The sequence below is a fragment of the Hemicordylus capensis genome, chromosome 1 (assembly GCF_027244095.1).
Source record: "Hemicordylus capensis ecotype Gifberg chromosome 1, rHemCap1.1.pri, whole genome shotgun sequence".
Taxonomy (NCBI): domain Eukaryota; kingdom Metazoa; phylum Chordata; class Lepidosauria; order Squamata; family Cordylidae; genus Hemicordylus; species Hemicordylus capensis.
Window position 1 is genome coordinate 295,852,659 of NC_069657.1, and position 16,134 is coordinate 295,868,792.

At 43.3% G+C, this 16,134-nt stretch overlaps 2 protein-coding genes across 2 annotated transcripts in view; one reads left to right on the forward strand and one right to left on the reverse strand.

Annotated features, from left to right (window-relative positions):
• The window catches only part of GFRAL (GDNF family receptor alpha like), a 35,384-nt gene extending 32,144 nt beyond the window's left edge, over nt 1–3,240 (forward strand). The window contains exon 10 of the mRNA XM_053286434.1: nt 330–3,240. Within this exon, the coding sequence (XP_053142409.1) occupies nt 330–456 (127 nt within the window). The 3' untranslated portion in view covers nt 457–3,240. The remainder of the gene's footprint in view (nt 1–329) is intronic.
• A 416-nt stretch (nt 3,241–3,656) lies between these two features.
• HMGCLL1 (3-hydroxymethyl-3-methylglutaryl-CoA lyase like 1) overlaps nt 3,657–16,134 on the reverse strand; it is a 134,742-nt gene continuing 122,264 nt past the window's right edge. Inside the window, exons 8-9 of the mRNA XM_053286436.1 lie at nt 14,567–14,692; nt 3,657–9,469 (exon numbers count right to left, since the gene is read on the reverse strand). Coding sequence (XP_053142411.1) covers nt 9,368–9,469; nt 14,567–14,692 — 228 coding nt within the window. The 3' untranslated portion in view covers nt 3,657–9,367. The remainder of the gene's footprint in view (nt 9,470–14,566; nt 14,693–16,134) is intronic.

Consider the following 16,134-nt stretch of genomic DNA (forward strand, 5'->3'; position numbering starts at 1 on the left):
ATTCAGGAACAGTGAGATGTATTTTGTTATAAACATGAAACAGGAGCATGCATACCTGGCTCCCCAGAACCAAAGGATACAATCCAGCCAATATTAAGCACTTCACGTCCTATTTCTTTCAGTGGGATAAATAAGTGTCCTTAATGCTCATCTGGGAGTTAGTGGACCCTAAAAGTGCTTACAATCAGTGGATCATACCCAAAGTTTACACAGTAAATGTTAATGGCTATTGATTTCAGCCTTGTGGGCTGAATAGCTCTTCTATCATGTATACTGAAAATGATGGTGGTGAAAATCTGTTAATTGAATGCACATGTGTTTGCTTTCAGAGCTTGCACACCTGTCTACAAGGCAAAGACAAGTTTGCCAGTGTATTTATCGGAGAGGCTCATGACCCCCCAACAACAGTGGAACATCAACTATGCTGATGACTCTCTTTCAGGTTCTTCTCGTTAGCTGGTCTGTTACATAGAGGCTTTCATGAGAAAGGATACATTACACTGCCACATCAAGCAAGCGCTGGGAAACTTAACAGCACGAAAGAGCCCCTTGGGGTTTCTATTTCATCACGTAATATTTGCTTCAATGTCATGTTGATGATGTGCATGATATATCATCCAGAAAGGCAGAACCACAATTAATCTTAGAAAATACATATTCTTAAACCCACATTTGCCAAGATTTAATTATAGTCATTATTATTTAGACCTTTATCGTGCCATTCCTTCAAAGATCTCAGGAGCTAGGTTGCCCCTCTCCAACTTTATCCTCACCACAACCCCATGTGGTAGGTTAGGCGGAGAGAAAACGGCCGACATCCAGACTAGCATTTCAATAACACAACAAGGACAGTGCACTTAAGAAGTTTGTGGAACTTTTTGAAGTTGCAGTTTTCTGCAATGATGAACAACTGCTACTGGAAGACCTTCTCTGAGACAGATACAAGGTTACACAATGCATTGTGCCATGTGATGTAAAAACCCATTGTGCGACTTGTGAAATATGTTGTGCAACCTGCTTTGGAACGTCTTGTGCAACGTGTCAACATGTGGGAAAGAAGTTCCTTTCTTCGTACAATGTTGTTGCACTGAATCCTTGTGCAATACTAGTTTGGATGTAGGCCATTGACTATTCCAAGGTCCCCCAGTGAGCTTCATGGCTGTAGGTTTATGAAACTTCATGTGAGTGTCCCCTAGTGAGCTTCATGGCAGTAGATTTATCAATGGCTACTAGTTGGGTGGCTATAGGTCACCTCTAGCCTCAGAGGCAAGATGCCTCTAAATACCAGTTGCAGGGGAGTAATAGCAGGAAAGTAACAGCACCTCTTGCCTGTGGGCTCCCCAGAGGCATCTGGTGGTCCACTGTGTGAAACAGGATCCTGGACTGGTTGGGTCTTGGCAGGGCTTTTCTTATATAAACTGGGACTCCCTGCTCCTAATCCAATGTTCTAACGATGGCATCACTCTGGCTCTCATACAACATTAATGAGGTAGCATTAATGTGCAGGCAGGGCTCACTTGCAAGGGAGAACTGGCACTGTCTGGCTGGCAAGAGTGAAGTTTAACCTCTCCCATGCCATTGATTCTCCCCTTTAAAAATTCCTCTTCCCAGCCATTCCCATCCTAACCCCAACAGACACTTCTGATTTCAGAGATCAGTTTGGAGAAAATGTTCTAAACAGTGTGTGTTGGGAGATAGTATTTGCAGTGAAATACCAGTGGGCAAGAAAAAACCCTAAATCATCCATGAGTTCATCCTCACAAATGCCCTCAGGCCTTTATGCTTGCTACATAGTGTTAGTTCCACCCACCATAAGTCTTCAAGTTATATTACTTTCTTATTACACTACAGATGTTCATTGTTTTCCAGCAGGATCCCTTTAAGTTAACTAATTACAGATCTGTTTCTAACCTTCCATAGTTGGGCAAGGTGATTGAGTGGGTGCTGAGAGGGTCTCAGTTCCAGGAAGTTTTGGATGATGCAGATTATATAGACCCATTTCAAACTGACTTTTGTGTGGGCTATGGGGTTGAGACAGTCTTTGTCAGCCTGATGAATAATCTCCAATGGGCTATCAACAGAGTGTGACTCTGCCTATCCTTTTGGATCTCTCTGCAGCTTTCAGTACCATTGACCATGGTATTCTTCTGGGCTGCCTGAGGGAGGTGGGATTAGTTGGCACAATTTTGCAGTGGTTCCGTTCCTACCTCTTGGACAGATTCCAGATGGTGGAGCTTGGTGATGGTTGCTCTTCGGAACAGGAGCTATTATATGGAGACCCTCAGGGTTCCATTCTGTCACCAATCCTTTTAAAAATCTATATGAAACCACTGGGAGAGATCATCAGGAGGTTTGGTGATGGGTGTTATCAATATGCTGATGACACCCAGATCTCCATGTTGACCTCATCAGAAATGGCATATATTCCCTAAATGCCTGCCTGGAGGCAGTAATGGGCTGGATGAGGGATAACAAACTGAAGTTGAATCCAAATAATCCCCCTGAAAGATCAGGTACATAGTTTGGGAGTGCTCCTGGACCCAAAGCTCTCCCTGGTTTCTCAAGCTGAAGCAGTGGCCAGGGTGCTTTTTATCAGCTTTGGCTGATACATCAGCTATGTCCATTTGTAGAGGTGAATGACCTTAAAACAGTGGTACATATGTTGGTAACCTCCAGGCTTGACTACTGTAATGCACTCTACGTGGGGCTGCCTTTGCACGTAGTCCGGAAACTACAATTGGTACAGAATGTGGCCACCAGATTGGACTCTGAGACAACACGAAGAGCATCTCATTCTGTTTGTTTGCAGGAAGACCCTCAAGACTCTCCTGTTCTCGCAGGCTTTTAATTAGAATTAATTTTAATAATTTGTTTTAATAACTGTTTTATGCTATTTTTATTATGTCATGTATTTTAATCTGTATTGACTTTTAAATAATTTAAATTTTGTACACTGCCTAGAGATGTCCATATCAGGTGGTATAAAAATATGATTGATAAACAAACAAATATTAATTAGCAGTGCTCCCTTACCTGTGCACTTCCTTGGATAGGTCTTACCTGTGCACTTCCACTACAGCTGGGATAGGCGCCCCCTCCAAATTCCCTAACTTGTGTAGCCTCTGAGCTCTTATTTTGATCTTGGTTTTATCTACATGTTATTGATCTGAACTACTGATTGCCTTTATAGCTTGTTTCATTGATGCTTTAAAAAAAATTTAAAAGCTGCTTTGGTTATTATTTTCAATAGAAAAGCAGTCCATTAATATCTGAAATAAAAACAAACAAATAAAAATGATGGCAACCATGGGGAAAAAAGTTTACTTGAACAGTGTATGAGATGTCAGTACTCTTTTGCTCCTTAGGAAGATAATTATCAGAAAGCATTGGGCATATTACAATAAATAAATAAATAAATAAATAAATAGTTAGTTAGTTAGTTAGTTAGTTCATACATTTATATAGTACCCCATACAAAATGGTCCCTGGGTGGTTTTTTGACCCAGATCTGAGGTTTTGCCTCTCCCTTTTTAAATGTGTTGGAAACACATACAGAGCACTGACTCACATAGATGTTGTCCACTGCTGGTGATGATTTTAACATCTCTCTCCCCACCCCGCACATCCCATTTAAGTCAAAAATCAAGTCAGACACAAACATGCTAATCCATATTTATTCATTGACAGAGATGGAACATCCATCACACTACACTGGCCAGGAATCTACAATGCTCCTGATCGCAGTTCACTCCCCCCCACCCCGCCCGTTGCCCTGCATGTTTAATTTCACTGCAGTTATGAACAACTGAAAAATAAAGCATCAGCTTAAGTGTAAAGCATAATTCAACATCATTTATAATTCAAAGTTCTATTTATTCTTCACAGCTTTGCTTTGTTCCCTTTAGACATGGACAGGAAGAATTTGAATGGTGATACACTATTGCTGTAAATCAATGTAAACACATTAGGAAATGGAAAGTCAGGTTATACTTTGCTCTTAAGAGCGTATAGACTAAATAATCTAAGGTGCAAACTGCATTTTCTGGATAGTAACTAATCATTGCGTATTCACTCATTTCATACATATTGGAGTTTCTTTTAGATTTTCAAACTGTATGGAACATGCATCACCATTTTAATTGTCACTGGGAATTTGTAGAAATTGCAACAGAAATGAGATGCTGCTCTGAAGGCAGTAGTCATTTGGGCTACAGATTCATCTTTGGCAGATCAGCCCTTGCATATATGCACACATGGAGTTCCTATATGAGTGGCTTCCCCATTCACTTCAATTGAGTGGGCAGTGTACATCCCTTGGTGTGCACAGCTCCATTAAAATGAATGGAGAAATCCTTGTAAATGGAGTTGCTCCATATTGTGCATTGAAACCCTGGTGCCTGCAAGAAACTGCAGGAACAGAAGAGAAGCACATTTTTGTCTGTCACTCTCAAAATATGGTTCATCAAGAACATTCAAGTACTATATGGGAATCCAGGCCTTTAATCAGATGTGCAGGACCTAGCTAAGTGCAAATCAGCCAGGCTAGCAGGAAACGGGGATAAAGAAGCTGTTTCCCACCCTCACACTGATTGCCTTCATTGGATTGGGAAGCTGAGGTATAAACTTGCATCTATAAAAGTCTGTTTCCTCTTCATTTTAATAATTTAAACTTCTATTTAACTTATGATAATCATTATAATGAGAATCATTCACACAAGTATTAGCAATGGCTTCATATGCATTTGCGAGATAGACAAGAAGTGGGGGGAAAAATAGAAAAACTTCAAAGAAGAGTCAAGCGGTCTAAGCGCTTGTTCTGAAACAGGGTTGGTTATCCTGACTTGAACTGATCAAGACAATGGTGAGAAGAAACCTGTCACCAAGGTTCCTTACAAGAGGTTTATCCATTGTGAGTCATTATACATAAAAGCTGATAAGAACCACTGATTTTAAAAAAAATGTAATCAGAAGTAAATGTACCCACTCAGTACTGCTGATAGCCAATAATGTCAACACTGGATGGAAAGATAGGTGATGTTTACTAATGCTTTATGTGTAGATTGGTCTCCTGCAGCTGATGAATATACCATTTTGTAATCTATTAGGCTATCTCCTGGGTTCTTAAAATTAATACTATATATATATATATATATATTTACATAGATAGATAGATAGATAGATAGATAGATAGATAGATAGATAGAGGTGCGGAAGGAACCAAGCAGCAGCTACTGCGGCCCCCCTGGCCCCGCCCCCTGCACCCCCCTGTATAACACAGGGGGAGTTTAGCCATACATCAGACACGGGGGATGTGGCTTCACTCCCAAATGGGGCTGTGCAGCCCCACTCAGGAGTGAAATCTGCCAGCGCTGCATTTGCAGCATGGCCAGGAGCGGCTCTCCCTGCCTTTAAGCCAGGGAGAGTCGCTCTGGCTGCACTGTGAATGGAGCGCTGGCTGATTTCACTTGCAAATGGGGCTGCACAGCCCCATTTGGGAGTGAAATCATGCCCCTGTGTCTGACATCAGATGTGGGGGGGGGGTGTCGGGGCCGCGAGGCATGGCCCCTGATTGGCGGTGGCCTTGGGTCTTTGAACCCATTTGCCCAATGGTGGCTCTGCCCCTGGATAGATAGATGTGCTAGGGGTGGGTGAGGGGGAGGCAGAGATGCATTTAATGAGTCCAGATAACTGATATACTACAGTGTTTCAGACATTTATAATAGCTCATAATGTTGGTTTTTTGTTTGTTTGAATGCCTAGAAACAAAAAGAGATGGAACAAAATAGTGACAAAAAGAACAAAAATATCTTAGAATTATATCTTACTTGAAATATTGGCTGACATCCAGAGCAAGGATGTGTTTTAGTTTAGAAAAAGGTGACTTTAGGGGGACATCATTAAGTTTTATAAAATGATGTGTGGTGTGGAGAAAATGGATAGAGAAAGGTTTTTGCATCAGGGGGCCACTAAATTAAATTGATTGGCAGATTTAGGACTGACAAAAGAACATACTTCTTCATATACGACACATAAGTAGTTTATGAAATCCGCTGCCACAAGATATGGTGTCTGTGTAGTTCTGCACCACACTACTGAGAAACCTAATGGTTACTAGGAGGAGTGTGCATGTACAAGCCGTCACAGGAGGGCAGGAACTGGGCTACTGCTAGTAAAGTATGAAGCAGCAGCCCTAAGTCTGCAAGCTCCTTATGAAGCAGTCTAAGACCCCTATGAAGCAGCAGCCCTAAATCTGCAAACCCAACTTTTGGCTTGTTACTTGAGCACCAGGCTCCACAGGAAGCTTTTAGTGTGGTGAATACGGAACCTGTTGAGAGTAGTGCGCTGGTAAAGCGAGCACCAAGAAGAGTGATGGGGACACCATTGCTAGAGCCGCTGCTTTATCCACTCTATGTGTTAAGTTGAACCAGCTCTTTAAGTGCTGCTGCCTCTGATGGTGACAGGGTTGGCTGCAGGAAGTGGGGAGTTGGGGAAGGACCTACACCAGGAGGAAGATAGCAGGGCATTTGTGTGCCTTGCTGTGTGTGAGAGAGAGGGACAGAGAGGAAGGAGGACAGGAGGGTTCTGGAGAGGGGTGGAAGGTGGAATCTGCCCCAGGGAACTTACTGCATTCATTTATTGATTCCTACATGTATTTCCTGCTCTTCCTCAAATGACCATGGGCACATGGACAAATGGCCATGGGTCCACTGAAAGGAATTGGACAAATCAGCTCTCTCTCCACCCAGTGTTGGCATATGGTAAGTTTGACCAACACAAGGATGCAATTCCAGAGGCTCTCAGGAGAGGAATAAGTATCAAGAAGAGCACTACCAGGCATGCTGCCATGTTTTAGCTAGGAGCAAGCCATCCCAGACATTATGGATCAACACATTCCTTGTGTGTCCACTTTCTGTCCTTATTCACGTCAGCTTTTCATTGCTGTTATCTCACTGAACCAACCTCTTCCATTGCTCATCTAAAGAAACAAACAAACAAAAAGCCATACTCTTTGCTTCAGGGGCCAGTTCAACTATTGGTCTGTGCTCCGAGGTATAGGCCATTCTATACCTCAGAGATATATAGATCTCTGAGGTACAGACTTGGCTAGAGAATGTAGATTTTATACATGGGAGTAAGCCTTGGACTTGTGAACCCTCCACTGTGCAGAGATACTTCAGTATGAAGCTATTTGCATAAACGGCTATGCAAGGAAGCCCAATTCACATGTTCTATCATGGCAGGTGACTCGCATAACACGAGCCCATGCCTATGCCCATAAATCTCTGTTTCCACTGAAAGTACTCTGGGCAGTGGAAGGGTATGGAAGTCTGGTACTGTGGTTAAACCCACCATGTGGATAAAACCTGCACCACGGGGCTATGTGTGAACAGGACCCAATTTACTATGTCAAAAGACTTGTTTCAGGGGAAAAACAAAACCTGAGAAAACTTTTCTGGTGAAAAATAGTCCTCGCATAGTAAAAGGACTGACATCTTGGAATTCAACACATTTGCATTGCCCATCTGACTAGGTTGGTTGAACAAATGCAAAAGCTATTATTTTAAAATGATTTGCATGGATTTGCATACAGTAAACACATTTCACAGCAGTATCAACCGACAACATTCCACAAAACGAAAGGGCAGCCATAGATACTTCCTGTTCAGGTAGCTAAGAGGCACTTTCTTTACCATCCATTACAATGATGGACTTACATGGAGTAAAAAATGATAACCTGGAGGTACAAATTCAAACAGGAAACATTCTCCATTCTTACCCATTTTCAAGAAGAAGAAGAAGAAGAAGAAGAAAAGAAGAAGAAGAAAGCAAACCAACCACACTTCTGGAGTTTTCTTCTTTGATTTCTTGTGTGCTTGTGTAAGGGCAATCCAATGAGCATTGCTGCTATGCAACTTGCCAGTCTGTCAGTTCATACTGCATCTCTTTACTGACAAAGATGTGAACTGTACAGCAGCTGTGCCAAGTGGCATCCTCACTAATATAATTGCCCGCGTTTCTGAAGTAACGAATGGGATGAAAGGACATTACAATGCATGTCATGTATGTAACAACTATAGGAGGGTGCCATAAATTTGCAACATATGGCAAGCTGCTGTTCCCTACAAATTCTTGGAACCAGATACAGTTATTCATATATTTAGCAGATGTCAACTACAGTAAAAATGGCAAAAATGCTACTCATAGCAAATCTGGGTTTGGCTCCCTGCTCATAACATAGCTGACTTGGCAAATGAAAAGAAGGTAATCGGGAGGAATAAAATGCATAACAGCCAGGCCACACACAATGATGGACCTCATAGATTGTTGCATATATTTATATAGCATTAAACATCAGCTTGATTCAGAGAACTCTGCAGTCACTTGTGTCCAAAGGAAGTTAAAATACTAGTTGAAAATATAGTGAGAAGAAACCCAGCCCGCAAATCAGACCTATGCAACTTGTGACCACCACGCTGAATGCAACTCAGTGCAACTCAAACATACAAGCCTAGTTCAGATGTAACAATCCCAGTGCAACAAATTGTGGTTCATTGGGGCAAGAATAAGCTGTGTATCTATGTGCTCTCTTCTCTTCTCTTCTCTTCTCTTCTCTTCTCTTCTCTTCTCTTCTCTCTGTACTCCCACCTCTTCTTTTCTCCTCCCGTCATGCGCTGCTAAATGCAAAGCTCCCTGAAAACCAGGGTATCAAAAAACTTTGTTACGCTAAAGTGGTTTGATACCCTGGTTTTCAGGGAGTTCCGAAACCATGGCTTGCCATGCCAATCTGGGTATCATGGAAATATGGATTTAAATCTTTTAAAAAATCAAAATCTTTTGATTTAAGTAGGCACATGAGGAGAGGGGGAGGAAAGGGGAGAACATGCAGACACATGGCTTATTCCCACACGAACAAGCCACAGTATGTGGGAACAAGATGGTTAAAGTCTGAACTGGGCCTTATTCTGTTTCTCACACCTGTAATCAAGCATGTGTGTACTCTTACATACATAGCTGAATGCATCCACATTTTCTTGACAGATCCTACAGCTAAACCATTTCCATCATTTCAGAAACTGGGCAGGCCCAGATCATCAGAGGTCATGAAGGGCTGTAGCAAGAAGATCTCTGAGAGCCCAGAAGAGAAAGGGGAGAAGGTTTTATTGGGCTGTCAACTTGAGGTTTTCCATTCTCCTGTCATATACACCCAGCTGCCATCAACATAAAATACTGATAGCGCTGCCCCATTTCTTTTCCGCTCTGCCAAAATGATGTTCGCAATAGGTTTGCTTGATGCAGTTATAAATAGGCAGGGCATATTGATGGACGCATATGTAACTTTTAGAAACAGTACAACTTTGTTTGCATTTCAACCGCTGAAGGAAGCTTGTGCAACTTTAGAATTTGTTTTCTTGCCCAACGCTGTGCAGATGAAGTTGCCAGCTTCCATAACCTTGTAAAGACTCACACCCTAAGTGTATAAAGAGAGAGAGAGAGCAGAGAAAGGGTTATGTTTATGTCAGTTCATATATGCCATTTTACACCAGTGATAAGCTGAATAAGAATCATGATCATCATACCAAATAAATGGTTGGATTGGCTGTGAATGTAACCCTAGACTGTGCACTCTTCCCTCCCCTCTGCCCTTGCTTTCATGGTGCCATTGCTGAGCCATGATGCTGACATCATGATGTGTTCAAACTACAGTTCTGCAGTTTGGCCTAACCCAGGGTTGTGCTCTAATTATGGTTCACAAACCACAGTTAAACCAGCATTTGAAGTCAGAAAGGCTGTTCTCACAAGCAGCCAAGCCTATGCTATTTTTGTGAGAACCGCGGGGATCTGTGCAGATCCCAGGGGTGCTGCGGCACTAAATCCAGCGCCAAAGCTCAGCTCTTAACCCGGCTCCCAGGATCTTGTGTCTGCTCACACTGACACAGAGATGCACACCTAGAGCACCCATCCCCTGGCAGAATCCCCAGTGTACTGTGCTTAGCTCTCAGCAGCGCTGGTCACGTGGGCTGGTCATGTGGTCTGCATGCCGTAGAGGCTCAGAGCAGTCATCTGGGGGAAGGTAGGTTGAACCCTGCCTCCCCCCCCACCCCGCTCGACCGTGTGCACATGTTGTCATGTGAAGAGTCCCAATGTTTAATCTCTGTTTCAAATGCAATTTAATCATGGCTTGTAAACCATAGTTGAGGTATAGCTTTGAGGTTGGACGAGTTGCTGAGATCAAACCCAAATCCCCCCCCCAACCAGGTGTATGAACAAAAGGGAAGGGGAAGAGAGAGCATGTGGGCTCGGGTCATGCCCATGACTGAATAAACTATGCTGTACCTGGACATTCTGAACACTGTCTTGGTTCCATTTAATGTTCCACATGCTTATGTTTATGAGTCTGCTAACCATACCTCCTAAGGTACTTCTCCATTATGATAAGATGCAGACATTAAGAGATATCTTAATGCAGTCAATAAAGAGATTAAGGTAATTGGTTGCGCGTAGGAAACCTAAAAGCTTTCACCTTGGGAAATCACACCAAGCTGGCTGAGTATACAAGTTGTGACATCATCAGACAATAGACCAATCCCACCTATTTGCATTATTATTCATTGGGGAATATATACAGAACTTTTATAGAGCTATAGAACCTGTTCTCACACGCAGCCTAACCCAGGCTAGAGAAGCCCAGCCTGGGTTACACTGTGCATGAGAAGCGCTGGGATGAGGTCCGATTCTGGTGGGGCAGCACCACTTGGACTGGCTTTTTAGCCCAGGTTAATGCGCCAGTGCTTGGGCTGTGTTTAGCCCAAGAAGACACAAAGATGGTGCCTAGAACGCCTGTCACCTGAGGGAATTCCCCAGTGTATCATGCTTGGCATGTGGTGCATTATGGGATACCTGGAGGCCGGGACGATGTGAACCGGCCTCCAGAGCTCCACACTGCCTGGCACAGCAGTGGATCATCTGGGAGTGTGGTTTGCACTCCCAGCAATGTCCCATGGCTCATCTGGGGGGAGGAAAGGTAACGTTCTTGCAGCCTCCCCCCAACTTGCCCACTCCCCTGTCCCCCATGTCATGTGAATGGCATAATGTGACTATAGGGAAGAGAGGAATAAGTTGGGGGCTTGAGAGGCGGCAGCTAGCAAAGGAAAGAAGGCCAAGAAAAGGAGAAATGAAGGAATCAGTGAAGCATTGTTTAGAGGAAGAAAGGTCCAAGAAAAGGAGAGTCGTTGGGAGGAAGAAGCAAAGGACAAGGTGATGGGGGCCTGGATAAAGTAGTCAAATTAGGCAGTAGATAAAAGCAAGCGAGTCGACTGAAGGAGGAAGAAGAAAGGGGCATAATGGAAGAGAATGGGAAGAAACAAAGGAAATAAGTGTGGGGCTAGGCCAGGTGGAGGTGGCACCCCCACTCAGGAATAACTAATTTGTATGGTCATATATCCATACACATTTCCACCATTTTGCTGGGCATCCTCATTGTAGGAAATGGAGTTAGAAACAACCAGTGGAGCAAAATACTGCTTCAAATCTGGCTTTCTAGTGTGTTCTTCCAATTCTGTTCTGAAAAGCTATTAGTCAAGGACATAATCCCTATATCTGAAGTACACAGGAAGTGTGCCTTCCTGTATTCATCAATTCTCTGGCCTTCCCGTCCACCCCCCCACCATGTCAACTATAAATGCATAAGATGTTAGCTGCTAGGGTGAAAATACTGCTTCAAATCTGGCTTTCTAGTGTGTTCTTCCAGTTCTGTTCTGAAAAGCTACTAGTCCAGGACATAATCCCTATATCTGAAGTACACAGGAAGTGTGCCTTCCTGTATTCATCAATTCTCTGGCCTTCCCATCCACCCCGCCCCTCCCCGATGTCAACTATAAATGCATAAGATGTTAGCTACTAGGGTGAGCCACCTGCTGAAAACAAGTGCCAGATGTGCCACTTGAAGGCCAGAAGTAGAAAGCCCAGGGCATAACGGGATTTTGCTTTTCAGAGGGTCTTTTCAGAAAGCAACAAGACTGGGCCCGTGCTTTGGAAAAGAAGAATAAAATGGCAGAGGAAGGGGAAGTTGGATCCAAGTAGAGAGAATATATAGAGAAATTCTCTTATTTAGAGACCCTGTTATGATAAAAACACATGAAGGAATCTGTATTTCTCCCATCTCATTCTGTTGCATGTGTAGACTAGGCCTAATGTGGTCCCTAATCTTCCATTTCTGGTGTTACTCTTTCTTTCACATGTCCACATCACAGAGGCTTATGAAGTTTAATTTTCTGAACACACTTTAACACAATCATTCCCAAACACAGTGGGTGACATCCTAATTCTAGGCTTGTGCAATGAACAAGCTTGTGCTGATGCAAAAAGATTGCATAGCTGCACAAAATCCCAGGGATGCCCTCAAATGTGCTATTGTGCAAAAAAAACAACAACCATGTTTGTACTAGTGCAACAGTAATCTGGAACATGAGTTCTAGACTTAGTGCAACAGCCTTGAGCTTGTGCAATCTCCTTGTGCAAGCACAGCGTTAGTCGGGATGATGTCATCAGAGAATGCTAGTGTGCCATGAGAGACTCTAGTGAGCACCACATACTTGCCCACAGAGAATGTTCTTCTGGTTCACTGCTGTCCTTGCATTGTTCCAATCCACTGAACATGGGACGTTCTGCCCCATCTCCAGATTAAGTGTGGCGGGAACATTCCATTATTCTCAACAGGGAGATATACAGCAGCATTAACCTCCCTCAGAAGAAGGTACTTGTTGCTACTCTACATGAGTCATTGTTCTGGGATGAATCTCTTTTCAGGAAGCACATGCAGGACAGTGATTCTTCAGAGGCACAGAGGGTTGACTCCTCTAAGGACCAGCAATTGTGACATATTCCAAACTACATTCCACATTCCAAATTCTTTCAGGTGTAAGAGTGACATGTTTTCCAATTTAAAATCAAGGACAAAAAGTCCCTGGAAGGAGAGCTGGTCTTGTGCATGAATTGTCCCCTTTGCTAAGCAGAGTACAACCTGGTTTTCATTTGGATGGAAGACTCCATGTGAGCTAGATATTCCCCTTAGGGGACAGGGCTACTCTGGGAAGAGCACCTGCATGCAGCCAAGATAGGGCTCGGAGAGACTCCTGCCTGCAACCTTGGAGAAGCCACTGCCAGTCTGTGTAGACAATACTGAGCTAAATGGACGAAGGGTTTGACTCTGTCTATGGCAGTTTCCTACTCCCTAAGTGTTTGAGAAACACTGCCTTAAGAGTATGAGGTGAGCTATTCAGAGAACCTGCCTGCTTACTTTGAATTAAAGTTGTGACTCTATGAACACTTTCTTGGAAGCAACTTCTTTTGAAATCAATGGGACTTACTCCCAAGGAAATATGCGTAAGATTGAAATACATTCTAAATAAATCAGTGAGATTCACTTCTGGGTAACTGCTTGAGACTGAAGTCTAATAAGCTTAAATAGGGCTTATTATTATATTACTATTTTATTATTCTAAACATTGTAGATGTGGGCACACAATGACTGTAAAAAAATAAATTAAGAACTTTAGATTCCCCACAAATATAACCAGTCTGCAGCACCACATGTCATGGCATTTATAGTTTGCTCAAGTTTGGCTTTCCTTTGGTTAACAGGCATCTTGACTAAGCATTCTGAACATCATTTTAAACGAGATGCTAACTGGCATCCCTGTGAGCACCGTCCATCTGAAAGCACCAGTGAAAAAGCATTTCATCCATTGTGTTCCTCTTTAAGTGACTGAGTCAACAAAGCAAGAAAGAACATGGAGTTGAAAGGAAGCCAGGAGATAAATCAGACCAAATGTAAACAGTAGGCTGTGTTTAATTTTTGTAAGTGCTACCCACTATCAGTAGCGAGATGCTAGCAAACGGGGGGTGGGGAGAGCTCTTGGGCTAGAACATAGATGTGATGGTAAAAAAGAAAAATGTGAAGAACAATGGCTTCAGCTCCCTGTCACATTCAACAACACATTCAACATATGTTGATGTGCATTCCCATCCTTGGAATACTGATTCGATGTACATAACAAATCTCACATATATGCTGAATGGGAGACCATTCAAATGACCCAGCTATGTGAGCTGGAGCTGACTGCTAGGCATGGGCGAAGCAGCATTGCTTTGCTTCAGGGGCTGCCTTGATGCTTTGGAGGGGCTCCTCATTCAGTTAGATGTTTGTGGGGCATCTCAGTTTGCTTCAGCCTGATTTGAAGGAGTTGCTTCAAATCGGAACACACACACCCCCATTGCTTTGCCCCCCCGCCCCCGCCTCCCCTGGGCATAGGCGGGAGACAGGGCTGGCTTTCCTTTATTTAGTTCCCAGTAGTGAGGGAGCAGCGTCTTCCATGGCTTCAACTGATTCCCAAAAGAGGATTCCATTCCTTCTTTCTGGGAGTTCTGAGAGAGCCACTGGGTTACTGGGAAACTGCAGCTTTCCCCAGGGCTGTAGCAACGTCTGCACCCCCAGACAAGACTAACCTCATTTACAGTTTTAGGATATGTGCAAGATCTCATAAGTGCATGGAAAAAAGCAGCTTACCGTGCGGATCCCTAAGCCATTGAGCATGTATATGACGTCTTCTGTGGCTACGTTTCCCGTGGCACCTTTTGCATAAGGACAACCTCCCAAACCAGCAACAGCAGAGTCCACGACACCAACTCCCATCTAGGAAGCAAGCACAACACTGTTGATTGTTCTTTGTCAAAGTGATCAAAATGGCTAGAATATGCAGATAATTCTCCTCCTGTAAATATGGGCAGTGTTCCCCAAACAATCCACATGCTGTGTTTCTGTGTTTGCTATTGTATCTTCAATCCTATGCTTTGCATGGGTTTCATATTAGACCATAATTTATGACACCTAGCATATCTACCATGCCCTGCTCAAAAAATGGGTCTTACCACCTAATCCTGCCAATCTGTATTAGCCATGGAAGAGCAGACAGTCACTTCGAGTTCCATATGTAAAACAGCCATTAAGTCTCACAAATGGAGCGGAGACATCCTCTGAAATACCCGGGACATGAGCATCCATAAGTGTGTTCTGGACTGAAGCCATGGACAGAATGGAGGGTTCTTTGTTTTGCTCGTGCATGAAAAGAATTTTCCAAGTGTTTCTCAAACAGATCATCCCAATCAGCTACATCCATCTGCTCTTGCACTTGGCATGCTTCCCCGACTGCAATCAAGTGAAATGGGTTTCTTGGCACCGCAGCTCCTTCACTTTGTGGGTTCCTTCAAAGGTCTGCAGAAGGTACACCAATTAAGCCTCGCTCACAGCTTATTTTAAGAGCAAGTGGTCTACTACAGACACACACTACATGCAAACGTAACCCAACAACATCTTGTGGCTTGCTTAACACCTCCATTGTTTCTGAAGTCCTAAGAAGGCACCAAAGCAGAAAGCTCGTTATGCTTCTGGTTGGCTGCCAGTCATACATGGCTGAGAGGCTTCATTCTGCTTGGTGGGTCTTGCCTTACCAGCATCACTCTGGAATATCCTTGGTAAATCAGATTACGAACCTATCTCGGTACAGATTAAACCCATAGGATGGGGCTGTAGCTCAGTGGAAGAGCTCCTGCTTTGCCTGCAGAAGATCCCAGGTTCAATTCCTGGCATCTCCAGGTAGGGCTGGGAGAGCTTGTAACCATGGAGAGCCGCAACCAATCAGTACAGGCAATACTGAAGTAGATGGGTCAATGGTCTGACTTGGCAAACTGCAGCTTCCGATGCTCCTCTGCAAACCCATATATGGTCTTCTGTATGACCTTTCAGCTTCAATTGCTATTTTACTGCTCCTTCCCTTTTCAAGCAATATAATTTCAACATGTTAAACATTATGTGCAAAACAATATCTCATCCATCGTTCTATGTGACATTTACCCTCTTGGAGAGGTTTAAATCACAATTGTTATTTATGCAAGAGATTCACGGCACTAGATAACCTTTTATCGAGACATTTTGTCTGATATAAGAATATTTGCAACTAAAAGACTGTAATAATAAAGACAAACATGGAGCATCCAATATGTCAAATAGAAGGTAGAGGTAAAGCATGCTGTCCAGTCAGTGTCAACTCCTGGTGCCCAAAGAGCCCTGTGGATGTC